A 15,662-nucleotide genomic window follows, 5' to 3' on the forward strand; every position below is an offset into this window, starting at 1 on the left:
TTTTTGTCCACTCCCTCCAGGGACAAAGGTGTTAACTTCTCAGGGATGAGGGTGCAGGGGAGGGGACTTGGTCAACCCTGGTGGTTCATGCATTGTCTTCTTGGTACGGGTTCCAGAGCAATGTCTGTCAGATACCAACAACACAGAAGGACAGAGGAAACAGGATCCTGCTCGCCAGCCCTAGCTGTGCCTCCTCTTCCTGGCACATGCACTTGGCCTTGCTGCTGGCTCCTGTAAACTGTGGCTGTGGACCATGGCTTGACTTCCTGGCCTCTGAGTAGATGCAGGATCCTGCTCAGGCCCTTCCCACCAGGCCCTCACCCTGGGCCTGCCCTAGGACACATGTCTGAGCTCAGCAAGGGTTGGGGCTGAGGCTAGGGGACCTTGGGCTTGGCCACATACTAGCTGTGTGACCTCAAGCTTTACCTCTCTGAGCCCCAGAATGCAGAACACACTGTACGCCACAGTGGCTGGCACATTATAGGCACTCAGTAGACGCTGACATTCTGCCTCCTGAACTCTGTGCAGCTCACGTCTCAGCTCTTCGGGAAGGCTCGAGAGCTCTCTGTTCACATGGCCTCGGACAGCGACAGGCGCCATTGCTTATTTGGTACCTCACCCACATTTGCAGCCCATCTCATGGCTCCTTAATCCTCCCACAGTGCCTGGTACTGGGCTTGGCATGAAAAAAGATGCTGGAAATCGGCAGCCTGAGGGCTTTGGATCTTCTTGGCAGTGGGTATGTTTCAGAGATTTTGGAAAGCTTCCTGCCAGAGTGGATTTTGGGGCAGACAGCTCTAACCCTGCTCTTACCTCTGGGGCAGGTCTCTGGCACCTATCCCAGGCAAGACAAGAAGCCCAGCACAGAAGGGTGTGTGTCTGGGTTTCCTGGTCCAGCAGGGACACGTGAGGGTTGCTGGGAGCTCAGGGTGGCACAGCCTCCCAGGGTGGAGGAGGCCATGTAGCTCTGCTGGAGGGTAGGGCAGAGGGCCAGGAGGCTGGGGAACAGCTGTTGCATAGGGTGGAACGAGGTCAGGCTCTCCCAGGGGACCCATGCCACTCACTGCAGCCTCAGCACTGAGGAAATGCTGGCAGGCAAAGGCAGCATCCATTGTGACACCTGACCTGGAGGTGGGGGCCCAGGTGCTGCTTCTCACAGCCACCAACCTCTGTTCTCTGCTTTCCTCCTCGTGGCCAAAGGAACCAAAGGAAGAGTAAGACCTGGGATCTCTGGGAAAACCCAGTGGCGGGACGGACCCACGTTGTCCTGGCTACTCTGCTTTACCCTTTGAAGCCTGTGCTCCCCGACATAGTGTTCATGCCACCTGGCCCCGAGGTGAGGAGGGAGAGTCAGGATGCAGCTCAGGTTGTCCCGGTGTTTGGATACTCGCGAGGTGGCCTCTGCCAATCCTGCCGAGTGAGAACATTATCTGGTTGCCATTGACCGACAGAAGGGGGACACTGAGGCAGTGTGAGTGCCTCTGAAGGGGAGACAGATGTTTAAGGAGAGAGGATGGGGCAGGGTGCCTGCCCAGCAGCGCCAGAGCCTAAGTCAGCATGCGGAAAGGGAGTTGCGTTACACACGCCTGTGTGCTGTGCGCATGCACTCACCTCTTTGTGTCACATTCATCCTGTGTCTGTTGTATTGTCTGTATTGTCCTCCTTGAGGGAGGGGCCACGGCTTCCTCTTTTATAGATTAGGAAACAGAGTGGACGGGGTGGGGGTGGGCAGCATGTCTGTGTGAGTGTGTGCATGTGTGTGTGTGTGCACGCTAAGTCGCTTTAGTCATATCTGACTCTTTGTGACCCTATGGACTGTAGCCCGCCAGGCTCCTTTGTCCATGGGGATTCTCTATGTAAGAATACTGGAGTGGGTTGCCATGCCCTCCTGCAGGGGAACTTCCCAACCCAGGGATTGAACCTGTGTCTCTTATTTCTCCTGCATTGGCAGGTGGGTTCTTTACCATTACCACCTGGGAATTCCAGCAAAGTGTGATGAAAATAGTGTGAGACTCAGGTCCAATCCTAGGTAACCTCTCTGAGCCTTAATTTCCTCATCTGTAAAATGGGGACTATAATATCTACATTTTAGAGACATTTGGGAGGACTGAATAAAGTCATACCTGTGAAAATCCCAGTAAGTGTTCATTCATTTTCTTCCTTCCTTCCTTCCACTGTGAACTTCCTGCAACACCCAGCAGAACGTGTGCACTCCCAGCTATTTGTGGATGATCTTCTTAGCAGATGTTGTTTAATTCTCATAACAGCTGGTTTCCAAAGGCAGAGAGCTGGAGATCTGTTTTTAAAAGACACTCACTCACTGTGAGATGTCAGATTGTCACTTAATTGCTCTGTGCCTCGGTTTCTCCACTTGTAAATCAGGGATAATGCTAGCAGTGCTGGCTAGCTTCTTCTCAGGATATGATAGGCTAACACAAGATAACAGATGGAAAGTGGTTTGAACATTTAGAAAAAGGCATCGTGTTCAACCTTGTTGGCAGTTAGGGAAATACAAATTAAAGCAACAAGGCCATACCATTTTTCATGCATCCGATTGGCAGCCATTTAAAAGAGGGATGACTTCCAGGTGGGCACAGAGGCCCTCTCCTACACTGCTGGAGAGAGTGGGAATTGCCACAGCCTTTCAGAAGATAATATGACAATGTCTAAGAGAAGTTTACATACGTGCCCTGTGTTGTATTTAATTGGCCCATTAATGCTACTGTTGGAGAACCAAGATTAAGAGCAAAGTCCCAACCCAGTTACGTGTGGAGAGATGTCCACTGCGACGTTGCCTGTGTGGCAGGAACCTGGAAATACCCAGATGCCCAACGATAGGGCTGTTTGTCTCCATGACAAAACATCCAGACCATGAGCTATTACCCAGCTCTGAAAATGGAGGAGGTGGATATGGCAGTGTCGACCTGGAGAGTTATGTGTGAATTATCGTGACACGAGAAAAGTGAATTTCTTTTGTGTAGAGGGTGTCTCCGTCATCCTAAAGAGAAACAGCAGCCACATCGCTGGCGTACGTCTGTAGTACGAACGGATCTGCCTGGGTTGGGAGAAAGGCCTTGCAGGACGCATACCAGGCCCAAGCTGCCTGCTCTGGCCATCAGATGGGTCATGTTTGGCTCATAAAATGGAATTATTTGCCAACATGTAAAAATTGAATTCATAGTAAAAGCCAAATTTCCAGCTTTTCGTTGAGAAAACTCAGAAGCTTGGGCACACTGGGCCCACATTCCCTCTTGGCTGAAACGCATCAGCAGCGGTTGCTTTTGTACAGAGCTCGTGGCCTCTGAATGGCCGTCTTCCCCACCACTGGGTCACCTCATTTCTGTGCCCTGCCTGGCCCCTGGGATAGGTTCTTGACCCTTGAAAACACAAAGGGGTGGCAGTATAGGGCTATGATGGGGGCATTTGTCTTTTATGATGTGAAAACATCTTAGAATCTTTTCTTTCCCACATTTCTGTTTCATACCTGATAATTAGAACATCTTAAGTACAGTATTCCAGGGAAACACGGGGTACCATGGGCCACTGTGTGTGGTGTGGGGCAGGCTCCATCCTGCACTCAGCAAGAGGCTGGGAGAGGGAGCTGACTCCACGTCCGGAACCAAGGGACTGTACTCTGGGCCCTTTCTGAAGCCCCCAGCCCAGATCTTGCAGAGATGTAGAAGTCTCTCCACAAAACCCTTTTCTTCAGCTCCCCCAGCCTCCCCAGGGCTTTCCTGATCATGTATTGATGAGGGAGGGGACATATCACCTTGGGTCCAGATGCTGACCTCACCACTCACTGGTTGAGGGTCTCTGAGCAAATTGTTAACAGCTCTCAGCCTCCAGACCCTTACGAACTGGGAAGTGTAATGCCTCCCAGGCGAGGGGCATAGTAAGTGCTGCCTGAAGGAGGGTGTGTGGGCCCTTGGCTAGACCGTGGGGATGGGGAAGTGAATGGGCTTGACTTGAGACACGGAGGTGAGACCGCACTAACAGACTGTTCAGTGGGAGGCAGGGACTCCCGGCTGAGGAGTGCAGGCCTCTCGGTGTCACTGCTGGGCTCCAAGGAGGCCTGCAGGCGAAAGAAGGAACCAGAGAACCATGGCCCTGCTGTCATGGGGCTGGGCTTGAAGGGTGGGGTGAAGCCCCACATCTGAAGGCTTAGAGATGGGAGCCCGCCTTGCTGAGCTTCTGGCTGATGGATCCCAAATCTCTCTAGAGCTTAGCTAGACAGAAAAATCCAGATCCAACTTCCCACAGACTTGCTGGGGGCAAGTTACCTCCCTTCTCTGTGCCTCTTTGGACACTGTGGCCTGGTGCTTCCTTCATAGCCAAGGTTATGAGATGATATACAGATATAAAAACAGGAAAGGACGTGTTTGTTGGCCACTTTGGCTGGGGGGGTGGTCGGAGCGGTGGGTCTGCCAAGCACACTGAGATACCCGCCTTCCCGCTCAGCACCTGGGTCCTAAGTCTGTCCCTCCCTTACCAGGTTCCATCACTCTTGAGGGATGCTATCCTAGAGTGGCGGGCAGCAGCCCTTTCCTCCACCCATGGAGCCTAGTGTATGTCACAGACCTGTCCCTGAGCCCCCGAGTTCTGCCCACAGCCATGCAACCCGCCCCCATGAGGGCAAAGAGGAGACTGTTGCCCCTGCCCTCATCTCCGTCACTCTCAGGCCGCTGTGCTATACCCAGCATTGACGATGACAAAACCACAGGCTGCAGACCCTCTCTTCTTCCCCATGTCCTCTCCCCGCCCCCGACCCCCATTTGCCTCAATTCCCTCTCCTCCTGTCTCAGACCCAATTCTCCTGGGAGCAGCAGGGGTGGGCAGTGCTGGAGGCTCTGGAAGAGCAGGGCAGCTCCAACAGGCAGCTCCTAACCCTCTCCCCCTTTTGTCCTCAGGAGCCATGAGGTGCCACGTAGCCTCCAGCTGCCTCGTGGTCTGGCTTTCTGTGCTGATCTCTGGATGCTGGGGTAAGTCCAACCCTCTGCCTTCTCCCCCCACAGCAGGCATGGGTGGCTGGGCTAGACGACATGTGGTTGGGGTTTGTGCTCTGGGACTCCAGAGACCAGCCTTGCCGTGTGTGAGACTGGGCACGCACGTCCCTCTCTGGGCCTCAGTTGCTTCTGTAGGATTCACAGGGCTGAAAATACCAGCCATCTCCAGGGCCTGGGACCCAGGAGAGAAGGGGAGGAGCCTTGAGAAATACTTGTGCTCTAAGGGAGGCATCTGTGACGATGAACTGTCCTTCTTCTGGGATGCGGGGACAGGCCCTGGTTCTCTTCAGTTCCATGGTTGTCTTCTGAGCACCTACTGTGGATCTCCTGTTTGTCCAACTGTGGGGGTATGGAAGAAATGACATTCTCGGGAGTCAAGTCTCATCGGGGAGAAAGACACGGGTGGAACTGCTATGAGCAGAATAAAGTGGTAATAAAGGCTACATAGAGCTCCAGAGAAGCCCATCAGAAGAAACGCTCCATTGAGCCTGTGGGCACAGGAGAGCCCGACAGAAGGGAGATGTTTCATCTGGGTCTTGAAGACTGAGAAGTTGTTTAAGAGGGAGAGACGGGGGGCATCCTGGAGGAGGGAACAACCTGAGCGAGGGTGTGGCCGCCAGGAGTCTCTCCTCCCTGCAGGGAGGACCAGCCCTCCTTCCCCTGCAGCAGCCAGGTCAGTGCCAGCTCTAGTGCCCACGGAGGAGGTCAGGGAAGGCCTGGGCATTTGCCTTCTCCTGGACAGTGAGAGAAAAGCAGCTCTGGTCTGCAGGAAGGAAGGCCAGCAGGCACAGCTGGCTGGGTGTCCCCCGGGGCCAGGGCGCCCTCAGGGAAGAGCTATGGGAACGGCGTGCCAGGCGACACAGGCAAGCACATTCCTGAGGGGGGCCGGCTCCTTCTCCCACTCCAGGGAGCCGGGAGCCTCTGGAGGAGGCCAGAGCTTCATGCTTGGTGGGTTGCTGCTGGCGTCCTGCTGCCCGAGAGTCCCGTGAAAGTTGCTGGTCCTGGCTTCCAGGCTGGGAGTGCTCTCTGCTGGAATGCCCCTGCAGTGGGGAGCTCACTCCCACCCAGGCAGCCCAGGATGACAGCACAGCCTCAGAGACTCTTGGGGCAGATCCGGAAGGGGTCTCAGACCCTCTCTCCACTCCTGGCCCACTTCACAAAGGAGAAAACTGGTGCCCGCAGAAGCAGCTGGCCCAGGGTCGTACAGAGCAGGGCCCAACTGGGTCTCCATCCAGATCTCTGTCCTCCCCTGGGGCTTTGGTCAAAAAATCCAGGCCCCTGCCCCTCTCTGCCCCATTCACAGAGACCTCAGTGAGGGGCCCAAGAGACCAGCTCTGACCCTCTGACTTTGCTGGACGATGTCCTCAGCCTCCTCAGGGACTCTGTGATCTTGACATTCATGCCCTCCCCACCCCATTAAAAAGAAATATACATGTAAAAGTAAAGCAGGTGCTAAGAGCTCGGCCGCCTTCCTGGAAGAGGTGGCAGTCTCCCCTTGGGCTCTCTAAGTTGGAGATGGTTCGTGCATCCTGAGTGGGCATAAGGCAGCAGCATGCGGTTGGACTGCTGCATTCCAGCCCCGCTTCTCCAAGGGGTTCTCCTGGGCAGGTTTCTTAGCTTCTCCATGTTTCAGCTTCCTTCTCTCTAAACTAGGAAGCACAATAGGACTCTGCTTCTTACATTGTCAGAATGACTAGATGAGTTAATATGTATATCAAGCACTTAGAATAGTGCCTAGCACATACTAAGTGCTAAAATAAGTGTTCAGTTCAGTTGCTCAGTCACGTCCGACTCTTTGCGACCCCATGGACTACAGCGTACCAGGCTTCTTTGTCCATCACCAATTCCCAGAGCTTACTCAAACTCATGTCCATCGAGTCGGTGATGCCATCCAACCATCTCATCCTTAAGTGTTAGCTCTTTTATTATTATCTGCATCTCTCTCTAAGAGGAGAAAAATGGGGTGTGGAAAACAGAGGAGTTGAGGCCTTTCCCTAGGCCACCCAGCCATTCTCTAGCCTGGCTGTGAGCTAGCCTGCTTTGCATGTGTGTGTATGTATGTATTTATGTGTCTATGTCATTGCTGGCACAGTCCCCTTTCCTGGGCCCTGTGGGGGGCAGCCAGTGTGGTTCCTCTGGCACGATGGGGCCATGTAGCCCCAGCTGATCTCTCCTCCCGTTCCTGGCAGTCAGTGATAGGTCAGGCCTAGGGACAGACTCCCCCTCGATGTCATATCTCTTTGTCAGCCTGTCCTCTCTGCCGAAGATTTCTACACCCCCTCCCAGCATCCCTCCTGCATCCTTGTGCTCCCTGGCATTTCTCACTGTGGGCCTGTGGGCTTATTGGGAAGGCAGGAGGTGAAGGCCTGAGGAGACCTGCCCTGACCCTTGTCTAGCCTGGGCAGTGAGCCTCCTGCCGGATCCCACAGGCACCGGGTGTGAGGGATGTGATGGTGGAGCCCCCAGACTTCGCCATGTCAGGCCCCTTACTGCTGCGCTCCCCTGGGCCACCCTGCAGTCACCGTAACAGTGATGGGGTGCACGGGATACCTTGACAGGGAGTTGTAGGGTGGGAGGGCAGTGAGGGCTTTTTGTCCTTATCTTGAGGCTGGGCAATGGTGGCCAGAGAGGTAGAGCGATTTGCCCAGGTCACGCAGCAGCAAGTGGCAGGGCTTACCAGGCCTCACTCCCGGTTGCTGCTCCGTGCTCCTTGTCCTGCGCACCTTCTAGTCTTGAGTTTGGGGGTGGGGCATAGGGCTGTACCCCGTGTGGACCTCAGTGAGAAGCTTGGTACCTTCAGAGGCCTGGGGAGGCGGACTTGGGCTGAAGTCGGGCCTTCCTGGTCCCAGTCCAGGCTCTGCCACTCTCAGTGTTCTTCAAGCTGTAAGAATTCCCTGTCCCATCCCACAGCTCTGAGTGAGGTTGTGCTTCCTGGCCTGCTGGACACCTGATCCTTCCCACACTGAGTGTCTTGACCGCTCCCAGCTTTGCTTCCTTCTCAAATCTTTCCCTTCCTCGCCTTTGTGGGGAAGGCCTGTCGTCCAGGACCTGCAGCCCAAATTCGCCTTCTCCCTTCTCCCCTCAGGCCTGTGATGGTTTAAAGCTTGAATCTTGTTTGTGTGTTTGAAACATTTAAAGCTGGTGGACTTTGTAGGGAAGGATCAGTGCGAGTGGGCCCGGAATGTGAGGAGAAGGCGTCCAGGGCTGAGTGAACAGTAGATGCCAGAGCAGGGAATGAGCTGTGTGGGGCAGAGACAGAGGGGTGCATCATGGTTGCAGGCAACTGGACTCCCCTTCCTCGCAGAAGTCACCACGGTCCCCTCCCCTTGCCGCACTCACTCACATTCCCACTTGGCCAGAGGCCTTGAGGCTCCTGAGGCGGGAGGACACAGCCTCCGTGCTTTAAAAGTGTCTTTAAGTGAACAAGTGACCTGTGGGCCCTCCCCTTTCGCACTTCTCCCAGGACCCTTCCAGCCCCCACTGGCAGCCCAAGGCCACTGGGCTTCCTGGGGTAGCAGCCTGTTCCCAGAGCTCAGTTGTGCTCGGTGTATGGCAGGCGACACACGTCCCCCAGGCTCTGCCCAGCTGCCCGTGCAGGACTCTCAGTGGCTGATTATTGGCAGGTTGTGTGAAACAATACTTGAAAAAGAATGATGCTGCTGCGGGTGATGTTTTTCCCGGCTGACTTCCCTCTCCCACCAGCCTGAGCCCACCCTCGATTCTCTGGGCACCCTGAGCCTTCTCCCCTGGCTCAGCCGCTTTCCGTCAGGGAGCTCGAGGCCCCCAGCAGGGATCCATCCCCCTCTGGCTGCATGGGAAGCACTGCCATTAATTTTTGTTGCTGTTCAGTCGCCGAGTCGTGTCTGACTCTTTGCGACCCCGTGAACATGCATGCCAGGCTCTTGTGTCCTCTACTGTCTCCCAGAGTTTGCTCAAATTCATGTCCATTGAGTCAGCGATGATGTCTAACCATCTTGGTGTTAATTATAGCTACCACTTATCGAGTGCTTGCTGTGTTCGAGAGCATGGTGCTAAGCGCTTTATGTATGTAATCTCATTTAATCCCCAGCACAGCAAAGAAGTTAAGTCTTGTTGTTATCGCTGTTTTACACCTGAGTAAACTGAGGTTTGGGAAGGTCGCATGACTAGAAAGAGGTGCGGGGAAGTTCCAAACAAAAGTGCAGCTCTTGACCACTGGCCTGTTTCTGAGGCTGTTGTGTATGTGAGGAGCCCCAGATTCCTCATACGAGAGGGTATAAGGGTGTGGATGAAATGCAGTGGTCAGGGAGGGCTTCTTAGAAGAAGAGACATCTAAGACAAAAACTTGAAGAATGACTAGGAATTTGGCAAGAGAAGGCAGAAGGGCCAGCAGTCCAGGCCAGGAGGGGAGAAAGAGGCTACAACGCTTGCAGAACCAGAAGTGACACAGCTTCTGGTCAAGTGAGTGAAGGCAGGTGGGGGTGGAAATGCCGCTAGTCCTGCCTGTTCCCCACTAGGAGATCTCAGGCAATGGTGGAAATGCTGGCCTCTGTGTTCTTGGCCCTGGCCTAAACTCTGAGGCAGCCAGGTCCACGGAAATGAGGGAGAAGAGGGCTGCAGCCCATCCACATTCAGGGCCCCTGGAAGACCCAGCACAAGCCGCTAATGTGTGCGCTATACAATGCCGGCCCCATTGAGACGGGCCAACCCCCCAACCCCAGCTGACGGGGTCAGAGGGGGAAGTGCCCTCACTTGCCTACTGGGGTGTTTTTCAATACCAACAACCAGTTCTCTCACTCTCCAGACACCGACCGTGTGTCCAACAATTCAGTTCAATCCTGATGCTAACTACCTGGAATTAGGGTCCGAGTCCACAGATTTAGGGGTTCAGCTGCACTTTAGATGCTAGTGGTGAGTCCCAGGCCACCGGTACTTCTGACCAACCAGCTATAAATCAGGGCTTCCCACTAGCCCTTCTCAGGTTCAGTTAGCTAGAATGACTCACAGAACTCAGGAAAATAGTTCACTTATTACATTTACTGGTTGAACATAAAGCATAAAGCATCCAGCTCAGGAACAGCCAGATGGAAGAGGTGCATGGGATGAGATCTATGTGTGGGGCGGCAGGGCCTGGGGTCAGCTGGAGCTTCCGTGTTTCTCTAGGAGCATCATCCTTCAGCACATGGGTGTGTTCACCAACCTGGAAGCTCATCAAATCTTGGAAATCTCCAGCCTCCTATCCTTCCCTCCCTAAGGTTGGGGATGGACTGAAAGTTCCCATCAAATCACTTGGTCTTTAGTGATTGGCCCCATCCTGAGGTTTTCTGTAGAGGCTCCATTCTAAATCACCTCACTGGGAAAAGGGAACCCTCCTATCTTATTGGTGGAAATGTAAATTGGTGCAACCTCTATGGAGAACAGAATGGAGGTTCCTTAAAAAACTAAAAATAGTTACCATATGATCCGGCATTCCCACTCCTGGGCATATATCTGGAGAAAACTCTAATTCAAAAAGATACATGCATCCCAGTGTTTACAGCAGCATTATTTACAATAGCCAAGACATGGAAGCAACCTAAATGTCCATCAACAGAGGACTGGATAAAGAAGATGTGGTACATATATACAGTGGAATACTACTCAGCCGTAAAGTGAATGCAATAATGCCATTTGCAGTTACATGGATACAATCTGAGTTTATCATACTAAGTGAAGTAAGTCAGACAAAGACAAATTACCAGCGATACTACTTATACATGGAATCTAAAATATGACACAGCTGAACTTATTTACAAAACAGAAACAGACCCACAGACACAAAAGACAAGCTCATGGTTACCAGAGGGGAAAGGTAGGGGGAGGGATAAATTAGGAATTTGGAATTAGCAGATCCAAACCACTATATATAAAATAAATAGACAAGAAGGTTCTACCATACATCACAGGGAACTATATTCAATATCTTATAATAAACTATACAGTGGAAAAGAACATGAAAAGAACCAAATCACTTTTCTTTCACCAGAAATTAACACAGCATTTTTTAATTTAAAAAGTCACCTCATTTGCATAAACTTTCAGTTCAGTTGCTCAGCTGTGTCCAACTCTGCGACCCCATGGACTGCAGCACACCAGGCTTCCCTCTCCATCACCAGCTCCCGGAGCTTGTATAAACTCATGTCCATCGAGTCGGTGATGCCATTCAACCTTCTCATCCTCTGTCGTCCATTTCTCCTCCTGTCTTGAATCTTTCCCAGCATCAGAGTCTTTTCTAATGAGTCATTTCTTCATATCAGGTGGCCAAAGTATTGCATAAACTTAGATGTGGTCAAAGGAACTCCTTATGAATAACGAAAGACATTCCTGTTGCTCTGAAAAATTCCAAGGAGTTTTGAAGCTCTGTGCCAAGCCAAATTCTGGGCACCAGAGTTGCAGTGGTTAACAAAGTAGACAGCTCTTTTCTTTACCTAGCTCCCATTCTGTGTATAGCTGGGCTGCCCAGTACAAATACAATGTGAGCCACAAGTGTGGTCTTAAATTTCCCAGGAATTGCATTAGAAAAGAAACAGGTGCAACTCATTTTAATAATGTATTTTACATAATCCAGTATAACTACAGTATTATCATTTCCACACATAATCAATATAAAAGACAAATGAGATATTTTATACTCACTTTTCCATACAGGGCTTCCCTGATAGCTCAGTTGGTAAAGAATCTGCCTGCAATGAAGGAGACCCCAGTTCAATTCCTGGGTCAGGATGATCCTCTGGAGAAGGAATAGGCTACCCACTCCAGTATTCTTGGGCTTCCCTTCTGGCTCAGCTGGTAAAGAATCTGCCTGCAATGTGGGAGACCTGGGTTTGATCCCTGGGTTGGGAAGATCCCCTGGAGAAGGGAAAGGCTACCCACTCCAGTATTCTGGCCTGGAGAATTCCATGGACTGTATAGTCCATGGGGTGTCAAAGAGTCGGACACGACTGAGTGACTTTCAGTTTCCATACAAGGTCTTCAAAAACCTGTATGTATTTTACATTTCACCACATCCCAATATGTACCCGGGCTCAATAGCTACACGTGGCTGGTGGCCTGGCTGACCAAATGACCTCACAGCCTTCTGCCTGCCTCGTAGTTGCTCCTGGTTTGCCTTGGGGCAGAGCAGTGAGCTACCAGGGGCCATGGCATTGGATGCAGGCTCAGTGCCGACTGTAGCCCCCACTCTGTACCCCTTGCAGAACGTATAGAATTGGCATGAGGGTACTTGACTGATGCTCTTCTCTAACTTCCAGGCCAGGTGAACCGACTGCCCTTCTTCACCAACCACTTCTTTGACACATACCTGCTGATCAGTGAAGATACGCCTGTGGGTGAGTTGGCACAAGGGCTGGTGGGCATGCTGGGTGGTGTGGGGTGGGCTCCTTTCCCACAAGTGAAAGAGATATTAGACATGGAGATGATCATCCCCCTGTGATTGGAACCTCTGCCATGGTGACGATGGGTGTTCATGTGGTCTCTTCTTGGTTGCCTCCAGGGACGGGGCACTCACTACTTCTTGTGTTGGCCCATTCCAAAAAGAGAGGAGGTCTCAGTATCAAAGATTTTATCACATTGAGCCCAAGTTGCTTGACTTTCACTTCTACGTTAATTTTGTCCTACAAAATGGCTTGTTCCTCTTCCTCATGAAAATTTGAAGATGGAAGCTCTTATAATTTGATTTGCAGCCTTTTGTACTTTTCTGTGATTACTGAGTTTTCTCTGTACTGGATATGCCTGTTTTTTTTGTCATTTAAAAAAAAAAAAAAACTGTTTAGGAAGTGATCATGAGCATCTTGGTCCGTGCCCCTCACCACCTCCCACCTGCCCCAGCTTGACTCACCTCATCACCCAGGTCTGTCCTCATGAGCCCTTCCTGAGGGCCAGGCTCCTTTACCTGCAGCTGGAGGTCGGCAGATGTAGCCCCATGGCCTTAGCTCAGCTCTAGGGATCCCAAAGCTTCTCAATAAATGGGGTTGAATTGATCAAACCCATCTTGAAGCTGAGCTGATGGGACAGCACTGGTTGTGTGTGTGTGTGTGTGTGTGTGTGTGTGTGTTAGTCACTCAGTCATGTTTGACTCTTTGTGACCGCATGGACTGTAGCCAGCCAGGTTCCTCTGTCCATGGAATTCTTCAGGCAAGAATACTGGAGTGGGTCGCCACTCCCTTCTCCAGGGGATCCTCCCCATCCAGGGATTGAATCCAGGTCTCCTGTACTGAGGCAGATTCTTTACCATCTGAGCCACCAAGGAAGCCTGCGAGCACAGAGGAAAACCACTCCACGTCACATTCACCAACACTCCCTCTTGCGTCCCTTCATTCTTGTCTGTTTTAGAGAAAGCGCTTGTACCCTGGGGCTTCTTACCGTCAAATCTGCCTGCTTTGTGGGTATCAGAGTGGAGCTGTGTACCAGGAGCAGTGTACATAGAGGGCCAGCATGGTGCGTCTTTCAGGAGCATCACTTGTACTTGAAAGTGAAGCAGGATGGCTTGGAGAGGGAAGGGCTCTGAAGATATTTAACTAATAGGTCATTTAAAGCACTCTTTCATATATATAAAACCAAACTAAATGCAAAATTCTCCAAAGAAAATCTCAGCCTTAGTGGGACCCAGCCTCACCCTGCTGTGTGCAGGGATACACAAGCAGCCCGCTGCAGAGGCCTTCCCTTCCAGTCTTCCTTTTTTTGTGGATGGGTGCCGGGCACGGCGGGTGTGCTTCTGACTATTGTGGGGCTTGTCCCCATGGCCCGGTGATGCTCTGTTTCTAGGGCTATGGGGGCCATTGTGTAGAAAGTAGCCTCTCTTTTGATGGTTAGCAGGCCCACACAGCAGTGTTGTGAGGCTGGATTTGGGGGTTGGTGATCGGGGATGTGGTGTTTGAAGTGTTATCCCAGAGTGAGGCAGATTGCTTCTCTGGAATGTTCTCCCAGAGGCTTAGAGCACCTTCTGCGGGGTGGAAAGCATGGCTGGCAGTCTTTTGGGGACCGTGCTGAGTTGGGTCAGGGGTGTTGTTTGAGGGCTCCTGGACTCTTCATGGCTCCTCCCCAGACCTGGTGCGGGGCTGGCGTGGAGCCAGCAGTGCAGAGACCCATTGCACGTGGATCTGTGAATGATGAATGTTGGCAGTGTTTATCACCATTAGGGGCTCTACTTTTTTCAGTTCATTCATCAATTCATCAGATACAGACGGGGTGCCCCCTGTGCCGGGCCGAGTGCTGTGAATTCAGAGAGGAATTTGACAGAGGGATAAAGAAACCAGAGTCTTGGGTGGTAGCAGCTGAGCTGGTTGTCTGGTTAAGCCCCAGTGGGGATTGATGGGGGAGGGTCATGCCCCCTGGGGGCAGGGAGAAGCAGGAGAAGTTTGGGGGAGGTGATGGCGCTTGAGCCAAGTCCCGAAAGTGTCCTTTCCATTTCTTCACATGCTGTTTCCTGTGGCTGGTTTTTTAAGTGTCTGTTTCAACCTTATCCTCCTGGAGAGTCCTTCAGGGTGGAAGAAATATATCTGGGACAGGTGAGGTCCCTGAGGCAGAGCTGTGGCCAGCCACTCACTAGTTGGGGCTGCTGACGCAGAGGAAAGCCCCCTCGGGTGAGGAGTGCTTGTGGCCTGCACTGCCCCGCTCAGCCCAGAGTGGGGGGTTCTCTGAGGCCTGTGCTGCAGGGAGGCGGGTGGGGTGCCCCCAGTGAACACACCAGCAGGCCCTGCTCCAGTTACCTTTAGCCCCAGCTCTTGACTGTCTTCTGGAGATGCTGACATTGGTTAGCCTCCAGGAATAACTCCTAGGACGCAGCCCATTGTGGCAGTCACAGCAGGGGTGTCCATCTGATGCAGTGGGGATTGATCCCCGGCTCTGGGAGCCTGCAGGAGTGAGAGAGGACTCAGTGAGCTGGAAGACAGTTCTGCTCCTCTCTCTGGACAGGGGCCAGTGCTGAGCTGGCCTGCACTGTCCTGGCCTCCTTGCTTCTTTTTACATGAGGATGGCACAGCCCAGTTCTACCCTGAAAGTCAGGCACCCAGTTTCTATTCCTTGCAGTGTGGCATTGGGCACAGTGCCATCCCTCTCTCAGCCTCTGTCTCCCCATCTCACCAATGAGAAGGCACTGGGCAGGTGGGCCCCAGTGAGCTTTGGCCTGGGCAATCCTGCCAGCCCAGGGTATTGTATCTCTGGGCCCTCCGATAGCACAGCCCTGGAAACCTCCAATGAGTGCTGTCACCTACTTGCCCTGGGCCACTCAGTGGGTGTGAAGTCATGTGAACGTGCCAGGATGCGGGCCTCCAACCAGCAGAGGCCAGAGTGAGGGTAAGGGTTGAAACAGCTTGTCAGGGGACTGGCCCTTTGCCTGCTGTGTGGAATGAGGCGGCCTAGAGACTTGACTTTGGGCCTTGGCTCTCACTACCCTTTGCTCTCTGAATCTTGGTGCTCCGAACTGTAAAATGGGATGGAATAGTTTCCCCTCTGGATCATTGGCATGTGTACATACCCTGTTGTTAACTCGAAAGCCTCCGTGCCTGGAATGCTTTGTTCTTACAGAAAGGAGGACTTAACGTATGGCCCAAGGATGACTGGTTTACTGTCCCACCAGCCACCAGTTTGTAGCGGGGACAGACAAGCATGCAAATGAGCTGGGTCCGGTGGGGTGGCTAGTGC

The 15,662-nt window shown here is 52.5% G+C and overlaps 1 protein-coding gene across 3 annotated transcripts in view; it reads left to right on the forward strand.

Annotated features, from left to right (window-relative positions):
• LOC109553682 (cadherin-23-like) overlaps window positions 1–15,662 on the forward strand; it is a 392,820-nt gene that overhangs the window by 61,530 nt on the left and 315,628 nt on the right. For all 3 annotated transcript variants that reach the window (XM_070781989.1, XM_070781991.1, XM_070781990.1), the window contains 2 exons: window positions 4,908–4,979; window positions 12,272–12,349. In XM_070781989.1, the coding sequence (XP_070638090.1) occupies window positions 4,913–4,979; window positions 12,272–12,349 (145 nt within the window). In that variant the 5' untranslated portion in view covers window positions 4,908–4,912. The remainder of the gene's footprint in view (window positions 1–4,907; window positions 4,980–12,271; window positions 12,350–15,662) is intronic.

Source organism: Bos indicus, chromosome 28 (genome assembly GCF_029378745.1).
Source record: "Bos indicus isolate NIAB-ARS_2022 breed Sahiwal x Tharparkar chromosome 28, NIAB-ARS_B.indTharparkar_mat_pri_1.0, whole genome shotgun sequence".
In the NCBI taxonomy this organism is placed as follows: domain Eukaryota; kingdom Metazoa; phylum Chordata; class Mammalia; order Artiodactyla; family Bovidae; genus Bos; species Bos indicus.